This window comes from Cynoglossus semilaevis, chromosome 14, assembly GCF_000523025.1.
Source record: "Cynoglossus semilaevis isolate Cse_v1.0 chromosome 14, Cse_v1.0, whole genome shotgun sequence".
In the NCBI taxonomy this organism is placed as follows: Eukaryota; Metazoa; Chordata; class Actinopteri; order Pleuronectiformes; family Cynoglossidae; genus Cynoglossus; species Cynoglossus semilaevis.
The window spans coordinates 23,604,133-23,619,496 of NC_024320.1; the positions used below are offsets into that span (position 1 = coordinate 23,604,133).

Here is a 15,364-nt window from a genome sequence, read left to right on the forward strand (position 1 = left end):
ATTAACTTTTTTTACTGTGTCCCACTGCAGCCTTCTACCAAATCACATACGGACCAGCATCAGTCCCCAGACCGGGGGTTGGGAATACCTGCTCTACACTGCATTAAATTCCATCATCAATGCAGTGATGCCTTCACCATCCTAGACAAAGTTGCATTTTACAGCCTTTGATAGTACGATTTTGTGTGGAGTGGATAGTTACTTCAAAGGTATTTGGGCTAATTTGTTAAAAGGGTTAGCCCAGAAGAATAGGTCGCTGTCTTAAACCAACACAACACAAGTTCCACCAGCAAAAAGAAATTCATCATTTATTTTGTGTGTGGGAGGGCCGGTATGCTGCATTTTGAGAACCCCAGCTGATTGGCCAGACTGCATGCTCATCGACAATCAGTTTATCCAGGTTTGAGACTTTTCTAAGGCCATTTTGAAATGGTTACAATTTATTTTATTGCCAAATACAAATGTACTCAGTGTTTTGGCAATACCTGTGTTTTTGCTTTTTCCATATTTTGTCCACGTACACTTGCAGCTCCAGCTGTAAAGGTCTGAGCATGGCTTGAGGTCGTGCTCCGTGGTGGACCAGTCGACACACGGCTCTCTCAGCCCCAGTTAAAGGGCAGTGCTCAGATGCCATGATGTCGAACAAATCAAAGTCTTGAACAAAGAAAATGCAATTCACTGAAGCAGTGTACTAGAACACACAACACTGACATGGTAACATTTGGTCCAGGAGCTGATATTACTGTTTAAACAAGATGGATGGAATTTCTGTCAACCACATGACGTCCATATGAAGTTCATATTGTCTGTTGAGTAACTCCAAAAGAATCCACAGCGTTAGCAGAACGGCTCCAAATTCAGACAAACTCCAGCTGAAGATTTCGACACAGAGTCAGGGAAGGGCCAAGAATCACATCTGCTTCCATAAAACCTCCAAAGGTGGACTCTCTGCTCCTGAAGCTGAGACCATCAAACGTCAACACAGAACTGAAGAATCTCCCAAAGGAGACCAACTCTTGGTGTGCAAGTGTCCTTTGAAAAAACAAAGTTGATTAAACTACAGAGAGCATGTTTCATCCATCGTGGTGAATGAAATTAAATTGAGACGGTGTGATCCTACGATCCTCCAGAGACATGGGAACTCTTCCTTTTAGCCTCCTACTCCTGTCCGTTACTGTGTCAGCACCTGGTCACTTTGAACCACAATGAAAAGAGTGACAACAGGTGAAGAGAAAGTGGGTTTTAATGTGGTGACAAGAGAAAGGATGGAGACAAAGATCTAAAGAGACCTGCACCACAGTGAACCAGATCACACAGCTTAGTGAATAATCCAACTGTCTGCTGACTCTAGTAGAATTATTATTAGGTCCTTGGATGATACTATCAAGACTGTAAGTCAAGGGGTATTTGGGTCAAGTCAGCTTTTTAGTGCTACAAATTTGGTTTCTGTTTGAAAACCTGATCAGTTTTTGCTTCTTTCTTTTGGTATTTTTATGACAAGCCCTCATCTAGTGCTTCTTCAGTACTGATTGTATTTCACATCGTGGTAAAAAGTGTCGAAAATCCCCGCTAAGGAAGGACGACACTCTTTTCTTACTTTCTTTGATACATACGTACAAGCAGATATGAAACTTGCTTTAAGGACTCTTTAATTTTAACAGCTTATAATGTAAATTGTATTCAGTCAGACAAGTCTGTGTTCTATGGGGGTGATTAATTCTGCACCAACCACCGTCGTGTGCAGTAAACCAGGTTTTCGTGATTGTAAGCCAGCAAGAACAATAGCAGGAGATCACAGAGAATGAATCTGCTGAATACATTACAGCTGCCACAGTTTTTATAATTTATACCAGCAGTGATTTACCATCTGGTACCTCGCTAACAAAAGAGGTTGTGTAATGATTCTCTGACCCAAGAGAGCCCCATACTGACACCAGTATCTGACCAGATCGAGAAACAGAACTGGACTGTCTTGGCGTCTCATCAAAACATCTTGATGAAACTGCCTTGGGTAACATAATGAAGCCAACTTCACAGCATATCCAACGAGTTAAGCACTTTAACCTTATGAGGTGTTCAATCTTTGTGCTACAATACCCTCAGAAGTTTTTTATTGATGACCAAAATACAACCAACATTTAGGAGGTTTCCTGCATCTGCCCCTTACCTGCATCTGCTCCAATTCCGGAGTGCTTGCGTTAATAATTAAGTTGTGGTGGTTAGCACAAAACAAATGAAAATCACTTCATTTCCAAACTAATCCAGGGTTTTCCATCAGTGCAGCATACAGTATCTCATGATACTGCGACTCAAATTCTATCTAGATATTATAATAATAAGTATTATAAGCCTAACAGGCTCAGTTATGTGGTAACCATGTAAAAGCTGTAAACTCCACAAGCCAGCGACTCAAATTTTATCTAGATATTATAATAATTATAAGTATTATAAGCCTAACAGGCTCAGCCATAGTTATGTAGAATGACAACAAAGACAAAGATCTCCCAGAGACGTCTTTTTCAAAGTCACTTTCGTTCTTGCCATATTTGCGGTCGACAGAGGAGCAGATCTGAGCAGTGTCCTCTGCTATTGTCTCCTCTGATTACCGCTCTAATTGGTTTGTTTGGGAGACACTTATCCCATAATAGCCCGTCTGTGGTCTTGGAGAGTTGCTGTTACCATGGCAGCAGTGTGTACACGTAACTGTACGGGCTACAGGAGAAGATACCGGGGTCAAAGTGAGGTTTGTGTGAGCTTCACAGTCTCGTCTTTCTGAAGTACTGAACAAATCCACATCCACTACAGCACTCACTACTGGGAGTGTAGTAGCACTGAGTAGTCTTGACTGAAATTCACTAAATTACCATTTAATGATGAAAAATTACTTGAGGAAGACCATTTTACTTATTTTATTTTTTCAATGTCATCCTTGAGCCATGGTGAAAAGTAATTGTCAAGGATCCCTGACACTTTCAACCCAGTTTAACAAGCTCTTCAATGAACTGCAGTGTTTCCACAGACTCCATTAGGAATGCGCACAGTCACCAAGTTGCAAACCAAAGCCCCATTGGTTTCTAACTGCCTGGCTGGTGCTGCGAGTTACTTAATTATTAAGAAACATGATGGTTCTCCACAGTAATTTCCAACATCCGGTAAACAATAGTGCTAGCCTTCCCAATAGAACATGATGCCAACTTTAAAACTTAAACTTTAAACGCGCAGTTTTCAGTGAATAACAACCACATTTTTACTCAGAGCTCTTGTTTTACCCATTCATTCTTATTGCAAATTAACTACTGTTCTCTTGAGCCCTGACTAAACTACGAAACTCTGTGCTCAGAGTGGTAATCCAGTCATAATTACAGAGTGCCATGGCCAGTTGTCAGGGAAACCAGAGAGAAACTCTCAAGGAATGTTTTTTCCCCTCTCACAGCGCACGTCTCTCTCAGTCAGCGCAGATCTGTTTGCCCCTCTTCTCACTTCTAACTCCCTTACAAAGATGCATTTAAAAAAAAAAAATCAGCAAGATTCTGTTTCCTCGACCTTAACGACCTTGCTGTCATTGAAGTGACGATGACAAGGCAGTGCCATCAAAGAAAGCCTTTTGAAATTACTGACAGGATTGTTAAAACACAACTAAACTCAATGACAGTCCTGCATTTCCCAAAACCACTGATGCAGTCTCTGAAAAGGATGTTTCAAGGACATGTGACATTTACCTCAAGTGTCATCCTTCCACGGTGAACTCTTTCAACAGGGAGTACACTTTTTTTCCGTATCCTTTCAAGTAAACTTTGAGTCCTTTATAAGTGTTTTTGTTGAGCATTTAACAAGGACAAAAAGGTTTTTAAAATCATAAAGATGTAAAAGAAAAAAAAGATGTAACAAGTAAGCCAGTTTAGATTCTTTCACCGTTGGGTTGTAACGCGGAAAATAAGGATTTAAGGTTTTCCATTTGGTATGTCATATGACTAAGTGTTAATCTGTGATAAAGGGTAGTATTAGGAGAGCATGCCTAACTCCCTGTTGCTTAGTTCAGTTTCCAGCTGCAGCGGTTTGTCCTCCTCAGTTTTGACACAATAAATTCATCAAACTGATATAAAATAAATGTCCGCTGTTGCTTCTCACGACTACCACCAGGTTTTCCCTGTTCTTTACTAAAATAGTTATGCTGAACATATGGTTTTTGCTTGGACACGATACCAGACTTTCTTTTTCCTTGTGTTTTTGTCTCCATTGATCTGCTAGGGCGCCCCCCAGAGGGTGCTTGCGTTACACTTTGAAGACATCTGAGCTAGAATCTCTATTGCCTGGCATGATAGTGATTTGATCCTGTTATGCAGTCGGTCGGAGTCGAAGGGTACATTTATTTAGGCGACTTTGTATTTTGTTGCCAATTGTTAGCCTTTCTTTCATTAACTTCAATTTTATTTTTGCATTTTTATTAACGATACTCTTGTAGCAAATATGAGCACCTGCATGTCTGATATTAAAAACAACAAATCTTGACATCCTTGATAAAAGTTTGGGCACGGCTGGAATCAACTTCATGAATGATGAACCAAATAATATGAAAAGGATCTAAAGAAAAAACCTGAGAATCTAAAGACGTCCCTACAAGCAGTAGTTTTTGTTTCCACAGCTTAAGTGAACACACACAGTAGGTCACACTGTTCCAGTTCTTACAGAACTGTTTGAACTCTAATAGACCAGACAGATAGCATGTACACACTCTACCCCCATTGTAGAAAGGTCATGTGTTGACTCCGACTGTTTGTAAAACAGAAATCCTATATGTTGGTGTCTTTATCTTTGTTTATCAGGGACATGAGAACCTGCAGGGCTTGGAAATGTCACTTCACAGCTCAGCACTTGTTAAGATTCCGAGAAACAAAACAATGTTTATGTTCTGGGCGTCTATTTATATTTCATCAATCACCTTTTTCTTTTTTGAAGATTTTTAAAAAGCCTTAACTTTTGTTTCTTATTCTAATGGAAAACTTATTTTTATTTATTTTTTATTTTATTTTAATTGTTCAGACACCAATCATATTCTACCACTTTGTCCTGGTTAGGCTCACAGTGTGGCAGTCTATATTTAACCCAGTGAGATAAGAAGAATATTTGTACCTAAGAAAATATTTCTCAAATAGTGGCTTGTGGCCCAATGATGCATCACAGGACGAGATGATAACAGTTGTACCGGACAAAAACATGTTATTATTATTATTGCTTATTTATTAATGTTCCTCTTTGGACTTTGTTTGTTTGGTGAATTAAATGCTTTATAACAAGAGTGTTCTAGAAGACACGATCAATTACAAAACACAGATCTGAGTACGACATAACCATTGATCATGTGCAAGAACTAATCGTAGCTATTAACGTGAAATAAAATGCTACATTGATTCTAATTATTGTTGGATTTTTTTATTTAATTTCTTCCAATGCACAACACATCTGTTTTTGAAAATTTTAAAAAATTGCAGAAAACAAATACTCTATAATTCCAGTTTAAAAAACGACATAATAAAACTTTAGATAAATGAATTTGTGACTAATAAAAAAAATAATAAAACTTTAGATAAATGAATTTGCATTGTTCATAAATGCATATTCATACAAACTAATCTACGACTACTGGAACACCTCAGAGTTTTTATCTGGTGACTCAGAGGTGTCTACACATACCAGTACTACTTACTTACTACCATTATCTATTCCTCAGACTGTTACTTTGTTTTTGTGTTATTTATTCATTGAATGAATAAAACATAAATGTAAATGGTGTAAATTTAATGTCACATATTTCGGTGATTAGTAGGTGTAAAATTAATGTCACGTATTTCGGTGATTAGTATAAAGAAAAGCAAAGAAATTAAAATATTCACATTTCAGATACAGAAAATTAGGTTGCTATTGTGTCAATCTATTATTATTATTACTCATTTGTCTCATTGAAAATATTTAAATTTACAACTATCATAAAAATTAGGATATATGTTTTTTCCTGAAGTATATATAAGTAAGCAAATTTAGGGATTAAGTTAGAGATCTAATAATCATCTCCCCAGCTTTAAAGGTTATGGTCATTATGCAAAGACCCATCAAGTGATCTGTTCTAGGGGCAGGGAGATAGAAAATGTGAAGAGTATTGATCGAGTAGTCGTTTATGACTGAGGATCAGTCAAATCCGACAGTGTCAGTGTCATTGTAATGACAGTGTCAATGTCAGGCAGCAACAAGTTCACCTCATAACTGACTGACTGACTGGATCATGCAAATACAACAAAGAGGACAAAGAACCGAGACGTGGTCATGACATGTTGTCTCTAACCAGTATGCAAACACGAACCGCAGCGTCCGTACAGCTGTGTTCAACATGTGCACACAGACCATCCCTCCGAGGTCCACCTCTGAGGAGGCTCCTCTGAGTCTGCTTCGTTCTCACTGACCCCTTGCCAGGAATGAGACTTGGATCTGGGCTCGGGCTGCAGCTGTGGTTCGGTCTGTGAGATTTTAAAATCAGTGAAATCTGGCTGGTCAGCACGTCTCCCCCGAGCCCCAACCTCAACCTCAGCCTGACAGGCTCCACCTAAACTCAGCCAAAAACGCTCTTTGCTGGCAGACACGGCTGTTTGTACCCTTTTCTCCCCCCCGTCCAGCCGCTCCCTGTTCTTTTTGACCTTCTTACTCATTGACAAACCGTCCACATGGACTGAACCCCCTGTCACCCAAGTGGGCTCCTACCTGGAGTTTAGTCTCCTGGTGACCAGGTCCTGGTCCACACCGTTGGCAGCCATAGAACCACTTCTTGTCAGTCTTTCTCTCTCCTCCGCCCGCTATGAGGCCCCTTCACAATAATCTCCTCCAGAGGCTGCTACCGTTTCCTTCTACTTCTTCCTCTTCGCCCGCACTCCCTCCCTCCTTCTCCGTGTCTCTCTCCCCTTCCTTCATTCACCACAGCAATGGCAGCTGCTGAGAGAGTGAGTGCTAGAGCAAGTACGCCATAAACACGCGGCCCCGCCTCGTAAAAGTGACGTCACAGGACACGAAGTGGACGTGTGTAAGACACATTAGGCAGACAGAGTACAGAACTGTAGGTCAGAAAAGATAGAACAGACACAATTACAGTATATTTTTCATGTGAAATTTTCATGAAAATAAAAATAATCACTGAATTTTTGGTGTGAAAGTAGCTTTACGCTATTATAGCATCGTTTCTATCGCCTCTATCTTTCTTTGACTGCCTTAAAGTAATTGGTCGGGCTGCTTGTACATGTAAATATTACCCAGTTAAAAATATCCAGCAGGTGGCAGCAATGTATAAGATGCTGGGGACTGTTAAAAGCCAAAGAAGAAGTGAGGCTAAAGCTGTTAGCTTAGCCGACTCTAACTGTTGATTTTTCTAATTATATATATATATATCTCAAAAATTACATTAAAATTAAAATAAAGTAATCATTCTAGGAATAAAAACTATAATTAATACACGGAGATGACAGGGGAAATTATTTCGGTTTGAAATGAAAATACATGTCATTTTACATTAAATCTACATAGTTCTCATAAAAGTAAGCTCCTCTCCTAATTTAATTTACTGTTTAACCCTTGTTAAAATTAATAAACAGTATAAGAAACATTTGTGAAAGTATTTTTTGCAGTACACACAATTTACCGTAAGATGGCAGCAACGATCTAGTAATTCAGTCCAAGGACTGCGGCTGTGTTACTGCTACAAACGGTGAAGGATATTAATAACATAGAAAAACATTTAACCAAAAAAAATTAAGTATGTATAACGATGATTAAACTTGTGTTTTAAGTGTCACTGAAATAATGTTCCCTAAGTATTTGATGTCCTGGTTTTAACATTAATTAATTTGAGTGTTTTTTATTTTAATAAAATAACATTTTCTGATCTGGTTTATTCATTCAAACCAAATTTAGTCAAAGGTCAATCTCTTTGAACATGTTTGCTCTTTTCCTCATTTACATAAAAAACTCTGCCAGATCATTTTTTGAAGAAAAGTGGACCAAGGGATTTTCTTTGTCATTAATGAAATGAATTCTGCCTTTGGTCACAAAACACACACTGCACATGTGTTGTGATGTTTGCCATCCTGTTATTTTCCTGCTGTCTTTGCTATTTATTTATTTTTTTCAGTGTTTCTTCATCATCTTCTTTTCTCATCATAGACTCTGATAAGAACCTGGGAACATGTATAACTAGATTTGGTATCCAGTGTGTGAAATGCTGTTAGTGTAAAGCCACACAAATGTACTTCCACCCACCGGGAACCAAGTGTTGCTTAATGAACGGAGTCTGCGATGGGATGAATGTTGAACGTGTCTGATAGGCTTAAAGGATCAGGGAGTGTCAGCAGTCGTCAACTTCACTCTGTGTATGATGCAAGAAACATCGTGGTTAGAGCAAAAACAGCAGATGTTTTCAAAAGACCAAAACAGTTATATAAATGTATCACATTTCTTCATAATCTGTATTTGTTTTGTTGTTTGTGTATTTTCTTCTTCTGTTTTTTATTCTGCCAAACTCTTTGCTTTTGTGGCCTGACAGGTTTCTTATTATTTTGGTTTGTTTTTCAACAAGACCGAATTTTAGGGGGGATTTTAGGGGGCTGTGTATTTCCGGAAAACAGTGGGTAGATTAGGCTAACACAGGCATAGGCAAAGTTTTTGACCTGTGGGCCACAATTGTCCTAAAATTGAACAGGGGGGCCGGGTCAGGAGCAGATAGATGGAGCGTTCGTGTGAACGGTAGAAGGTAAATAACATGCAAAAGTTATGCAGAAAGGCTGAAATGTTAAAATACTTTTATCATTTTCTGCGCCATCTATTGGGAAAACGTGGGTATTGCAGGAAAAAGGCAGAAGTATAATGATAATATAAATAAATTATATAATTTGGGACTTTGTTAGGGTGGATTAAAAAGATGAACGGCCCACCTGGTATCCAGTTAGCCCGAAGTTAACCCAGGCCTGGGCTAACTTCATTAAAAAAAGCAAACATTTTCCCATCTTAACTTCTGGACTTCACACAATCCTGTCATTAATGAGGCATGAATGTCTTAAAATAAAGCAATTATTCTGGTTAATGGTCTGAAAGTACAGATTATGTGGAAGACTGTAGTGAGAACAGCAGCTTCAGAGTCCCGTGGAGAGCTAGCGTCCTATCCTAGATCTCTGCGGGACTCTGAATGACAAAAGACAACAACAACACATCAGTCAAACTGGCTGAGATCTGGAATTAAAGACTTGAAAAGACTTTAATTAAAAGAGATAAAAGAGACTGGAGGTGTTGGATCATTTCAAGAAATCTGAGGGACTGATAGATTGGTGCAAGGATAGAAAATCTCAAATCACAATCACCCAGGCAGGAACTTTGCTGACCTCAGTGGTCATTTCCTTACGCTGCATTCTTTTAGCCCAACGCTTATGATCTTCTTGAATTTAAACTGAGCATCAGATGGAGCTGGGAGGGGGAAGGAGGGGGTTCACTGTGGAGTAATTGCAGAAAGAGTTTTTATTCATCTGTTGGGATTTTCTTAGACAGCTAAAATATATAACCCGTACTGTCATATAATAAAGAGAAAATGTGAATTAGCACTTAGCATACTGATGAAAGGGACAAAAGAGAAAGACAGAGCGGACTGAAAAAAGTTTTAAAAAAAAACTAAATATGTTGTATTGTGTAATAACACTAACGCTTCACACGTGTACACATTTTTTCAGTCCACACAAGCTGTACAGACTGTTAAATATGTAAATCTTGGGCTTATGTTGAATACAGTCTACAGACTGAGCCTGTTTACACTTGACCTCTTATTGGAGACAGTGAAAAGATTACCTTCAGTCTGTGACCTCCTTGAACAAATCTGTGCAATTAACATGAACTTTGTCACTCTGTGAGTGTATACATTAATACTAATCCATACATAAAATGTAAATATGAGACGTCAGCTACACTTATTATTAAAGACCCTGGTTTGTCTTTTTTTTTTTTTTTGGCCAACAAGCTCTAAAAAAACTTTTTATTATATATATATATATATATACACATACATATATATGATATTATATTGTTATATTAAATTGACATACCATTCTTCTTACTCTATGACCTACAATGACTATAACTGTACTTTTTCCATTTATTCTTTATTATTATTTGCTTGATTGTTGATTGGTTGTCGCAAAAAGACGTCTGCTAAATTTATTGTAATGTAATATTATAATGTAATATTATATTATATTTCATTATATTGATTTACACGGCAAAATCAATACAGTATTTTCTGTGTGTACCTGTTCTTCTAAAAGCCATGAGGTGGCAGTGTTGTTTGTTTACAGCATATGTGAAAATGGACAAGCATGTAAAAACAACAGATGATGATGATGATGATAAAATGTTCAGAAAAATCCTACAGTAAGTGTTAAAAAAAATTCATGATGCTATAAAATACACATGGAAGTTTTTCGTCTGTGATTTAAACTGGAACTTTCCGAACTCACTGTGTTGCTGAAACCTGTAAAGCTAATCCAGCAGAGGGCGCTCTAAATGCAGCTTGACTATGGGATTATTTACGAGGCCTCTCCTGGCCTTTTTATATAGAGAAGACAAAGACTTCACGTTATATTTTCTGATTTTTTTTATGATGTGTAGTTAAATATTCGTTGACATTTTGTTTGTGTGTTTCTTTGTGTGTGTATGTGCTTGTATTACTGTAATACTAGAAAGATTACAAAGAAGCTGTGGAATATGTCGTCATGGTGCACCCATCTGACAGACTGGCAGCGCTGTGTCCTGCGGTGCTGTTTGCTCCTCTGTTGTGGCTCCTTATTCTTGGCCTACTTTGGAAGAGGTGAATTAAGGGCAACTAGGGGTAAGGGGATTAGATCTCCAAACACGCTCCTCTCCAGTTTGGGATTTTGACCCCATGCCAGACACTTAAAGTCTGCTAGGGATTAAGATAAAGAGAGGAGTAAGAGTGGCGTGTATGGTAGGTTCCTGTTTTTTAAACAACAACAGCAACAAAAAAAGGAAGAGCATGAGCGTGTCAAGGTTGAATAAATGAATATTAAATTAAGGAATAATATCTTATTCTTACATCACCACAACATTTGTTGACCTATATGCCCGTGGCTCGTGCCGTGATGTGGACTTGTAAGTTCTTAGCGGATAATAATTAAATAATGACAACGCTGTTCTTTTCTTTCATCCATTGTGTTTAGTGGATGAGCTTTTCTTTTAATTAAAAACTAGTGGTAAATCCTTTGTTAATATTATCAGTCGTGCTGTTTCCGGATTTCACAAACAAAAGTCACCGAACTTTATATAGTGTCTCCATCCCTGAAATCCACCCAACAAATGTGTGTTTTTTATTTAGCAGTGTTTAAATAGACACAATTAATATTGAAGACGGTAAAATATTTCCAAGGTAATGTTTTGATGAATGTTTTTATGTCATTATTTTAATACCCATAAAGATAACCAAAAAAGTTAAACATGACATCGTCTGCATAATGTGACACTTATGACAATATGTCACGGAACCTCCATCACAACAGCAGCTGAAAGAGGACATCATTGTCCTTGATTTTGTGACATCCATCACAACAGCAGCTGAAAGAGGACTATAAGGTCTTATCTTGTGTTATACATTATATATTAGTAATACAATATATGTGTAGTTGTATACAGTACGCCAGCGAAGAGAGTTTATTTATCTTATTTTATTGGGTGTTGGCTTACCTTAAACAATGTCTACTTCAATATTTCTGTCCAATGCTATGATTACACATGTCAATATAATATTACTAAGATAATAATAATGCTTTGCAACATTCATTAATTCATTAATTAATACATTTGCATTTCCCCTTATATTGTATAAGTGATTCAAAAACAATTCTGGGGTCTATAGATGGAAGTGTACGATCACAACATCACATTCATTTTTTCTTCATTTCTACTTCTTTAAAGCCGTCCTTTGGGAGGGTCTTTTTTGTCTTAACAAAGGCTGTATGTTTGGGGGGGGGGGTTGCTCATCCTGGGTAAGAAAAGGCAACAATCCTCCAAGAAAGTGGGTCATGAGTCTAAGACTGTGGGATTACCAACCATCAGGCAGGCATGTGCCGGCCCACCTCTTCTCCGTAACCCCCCACCCACCCAACGACTGACATACACACACTTGTGCAGAAATAAATTAGACAAAAAACACACACAAACACTTCACTGTTCCATTACCAAATAGACTAAAAATGTTCTACATTTACCGTCGGGAGTCGAACTCGCAAACTTTAAGTTGTAAGGAGGAAGTTTACAGGTGGAAAAGATTATGTCACAGTAATCATGCATGTATTTTAACATGAGTCTAGTTCTGGCATGTCCAAAGTCCGGCCCGGGGGCCAATTGTGGCCCGTGGTCAAATTTTATAGGGCCCACCAGAATTGTGCTCAGAATACACACAAAACTTAACCTCTCTGGATATTTCTTTTTATTTTATACGGTGTTCTGATATGACGGTACGATCTGTTTAGATTTGTTATCCACGTGATTAGATAAAAAAATACAGTGTTAACAATTAAATTTCCCCTAAATACTTCATTTGTGTTTACAGTTAACGGTTCAAAGAATGTCAGGCAGAATACTTGGTCCTACCACTGACTTCACCAAATTTGAAAAAATGGTTCAAAGACTGACTTCACCAAATTTGAAAAAAACAGACAGCCCTGGTCTAGTGTTTGTACGATGGGCCATAAAGAGTTACTGCTCTTACAGTAACTGTGTGCAGTAAACAAGCACAACAGAAGGCCCATCCAACTGAAGCACTGTGTCTCAGTCCAGTCACTCAGCTACACAACACAGACCATAGATTGATTAGAGAAAAGTAAACAAAGTGCTCAACTTTTAAAGTCACTGCAAAAATGCCAGCATGTCAACCCACAGGTGTGGCATTTATACAATGTCCCTAATGAATAATTTACAGAATGCAGGCCCGGCTCAGCAATAATGAAATCTAATGGCGACACAATGATGAATGCAAGCTTTTAAACAGCTGACCCCCGTGATACTAATAGCAGGCTGGTTGTCTGCCGCGCTCTGACATGGACTATGATTAATCCGCAAATAAATTACTAATAATAAATACATTCATTTTGCAGTGGGATGATTACATCCATCATTTGAGGTCACTGTTGCCGTGTACAGTCGCTAATCAGTGTCACTCTGCTCGCGTTCCTCGTAGTGATGGCGAAAAAACAGGATATACATCAGAGAACGGTGGTTTCAAAGTAAATGTTAGAGGAAGAAAGGGTGCCAGGCAGCCCGGCTGGGGGATATAAATGTTCAGGTTTGGATAAAAATAATAAGACAAAATAATTCTTTAGTCATACTTGTGAATTGGAGATAAGTATGTTTAATCAAGATGATGGTGCACACTAGTGATTCTGCATGAATAAAAGAAAATATTAATGTTTTTGAGTTGTGCTTCTTAAAAATAGATGGAGAAATAAACATTTCTTTAGTAAAATATAACATGATAATCTCTTTAGAAATCCATACAGACTCAATTTGATGCCTATTAACGTGATGAAGTGCATTTAAAGGAAATGTGTTTAAATAAAGCCATTACTGTTAATTTTATGTCAGAAATTTTACTTTAAGTAAGTAGAAGAACCCAATCATATTTTAATAGCTTAACTGAAATAGATGATGAGCATAATTTATTTATTTTTTGTATGTGTAGTTTTTTTTCAATTATTTAGGATGTGACACCAAAACTAAATAAATAAATGTTATTATTTGAAGGCATTCAGTTTAGTCCACGTGGTGAAACTGAAGGGATTTCAAGTGAGTGACATTTGTCAGTCTTTATATTAGAGAGTGAAACATATTGAATAAAGTGTATATTGTCAATGAAGATAAAACAGTGTTAAATCTTTTGAATTTATATTTGTGTGTTATGATGATGTCATACTGCAGGGATCCAGCTTCAGCAGAGTTTTACATTTAAAGTGCGTATTTGTGACTGTGAACAGACAACTTGGAAGATTTGCAAAAGAAAAAAAAATCTCGCAAATATTTTTTGCAAATACACGGTAAACAAAGTGATTCTATCAGTGATTCTGTGGCTGCTTAACTTTAAATACCACCGTCAGACAGACCCCACAGCAGGACAACATCTGTAGTGACAAGCTCTGCCTGAGAGGTTTGACCTCTGACCTCTGTGACATTCTGTCTGGTGGCTTATCAATGGCCTAAAAAGCTGATATTTCCCACCCTGGAGACAAAGAAGGCTAAAACACACACACACACACACACACAGGGTCAAACTTAACCAGTCCAGTCGCTGAGACAGAGCATCAGACCTGACTAACAGCACCGCCCCTCATACACACACACACACACACGTACATAAATGGATGGACAGTTGTTGGCCATCATTGTCTGAGCACCTAACTGGGGACAAATGCTGGGTGGTAAAAGTGTCAGCGGCTGACTGAAGAGTCTTTGTGCTGTTTCCAGTGGTAGCAGTCAGCCCTTTGTTTCCTGGGTTGTTCTCCATTAGCATATCAATATTCAAAAGGGCCGATGCTGGGCAGAGGTGGCCGCCTTTTCAGCCTGCAGTAGACCCTGATGCACTAATAATGAAACCTGTGTTCAACTCTGGAGGGCCAGCTGTTGAGTTTAACCCTTAGGAGATAAGAGGAGGACCGGGAATCATATTTGACCAAGAGTTAAAAAATCTCCTCAGAGGCGTGTGTTCACTGTGGCTTCAGGCGTCAGAATGTCATATCAAAATGTCTGACACTGCACTTCAAACAGTTTTGACCCATTTCCCTGCTGTCTTGGAGCAAATGACAAAACAGATAAATGATGCTAGTCATTTCTCTCCACAATACACCACCCCTCCCCGCATCCGTCCCTCCCCTTCTTCAGATCAGGCCAGCTGACCCCCAAGAGTGGCAGGACAGGGAGACAGTTATTCATGTGTGTGTGTGTGTGTGTGTGTGCCACTAGAGGATCGGTTACTCCGACGACCCTGTAGAAAAGCGGTTGGACAGTTTAGCCAGCTGCCGAGGGAGCGAGCGGTGGACGGACTGGTCAGTGAAACCTCGCCGGATGGAGCCATTTCAAAACAATAAAAGATGTTGGATGGGTTTGAAACCAGAGGCTGGTCGGGGCGGATTTAGGGGTTTTTTTTGTCCTGGTTTTAAAGAATATCATTTAAATGTGTGTAATGCTTGACGTTTGTTCTTTAGTTTTTGCCATCGTCTCAGATACGTCGTCTGAACAACATCCAAACATTTTTGTTCCTTCATCTCATTTCACTGTTGTTCTG

General features: G+C 38.5%; 1 protein-coding gene across 1 annotated transcript in view; it reads right to left on the reverse strand.

Moving 5' to 3' along the window:
- The window catches only part of gpsm1b (G protein signaling modulator 1b), a 20,765-nt gene extending 13,727 nt beyond the window's left edge, over window positions 1-7,038 (reverse strand). Inside the window, exons 1-2 of the mRNA XM_008325937.3 lie at window positions 6,751-7,038; window positions 486-1,032 (exon numbers count right to left, since the gene is read on the reverse strand). Coding sequence (XP_008324159.1) covers window positions 486-634 — 149 coding nt within the window. The 5' untranslated portion in view covers window positions 635-1,032; window positions 6,751-7,038. The remainder of the gene's footprint in view (window positions 1-485; window positions 1,033-6,750) is intronic.
- Between the last annotated feature and the right edge of the window lie 8,326 nt (window positions 7,039-15,364).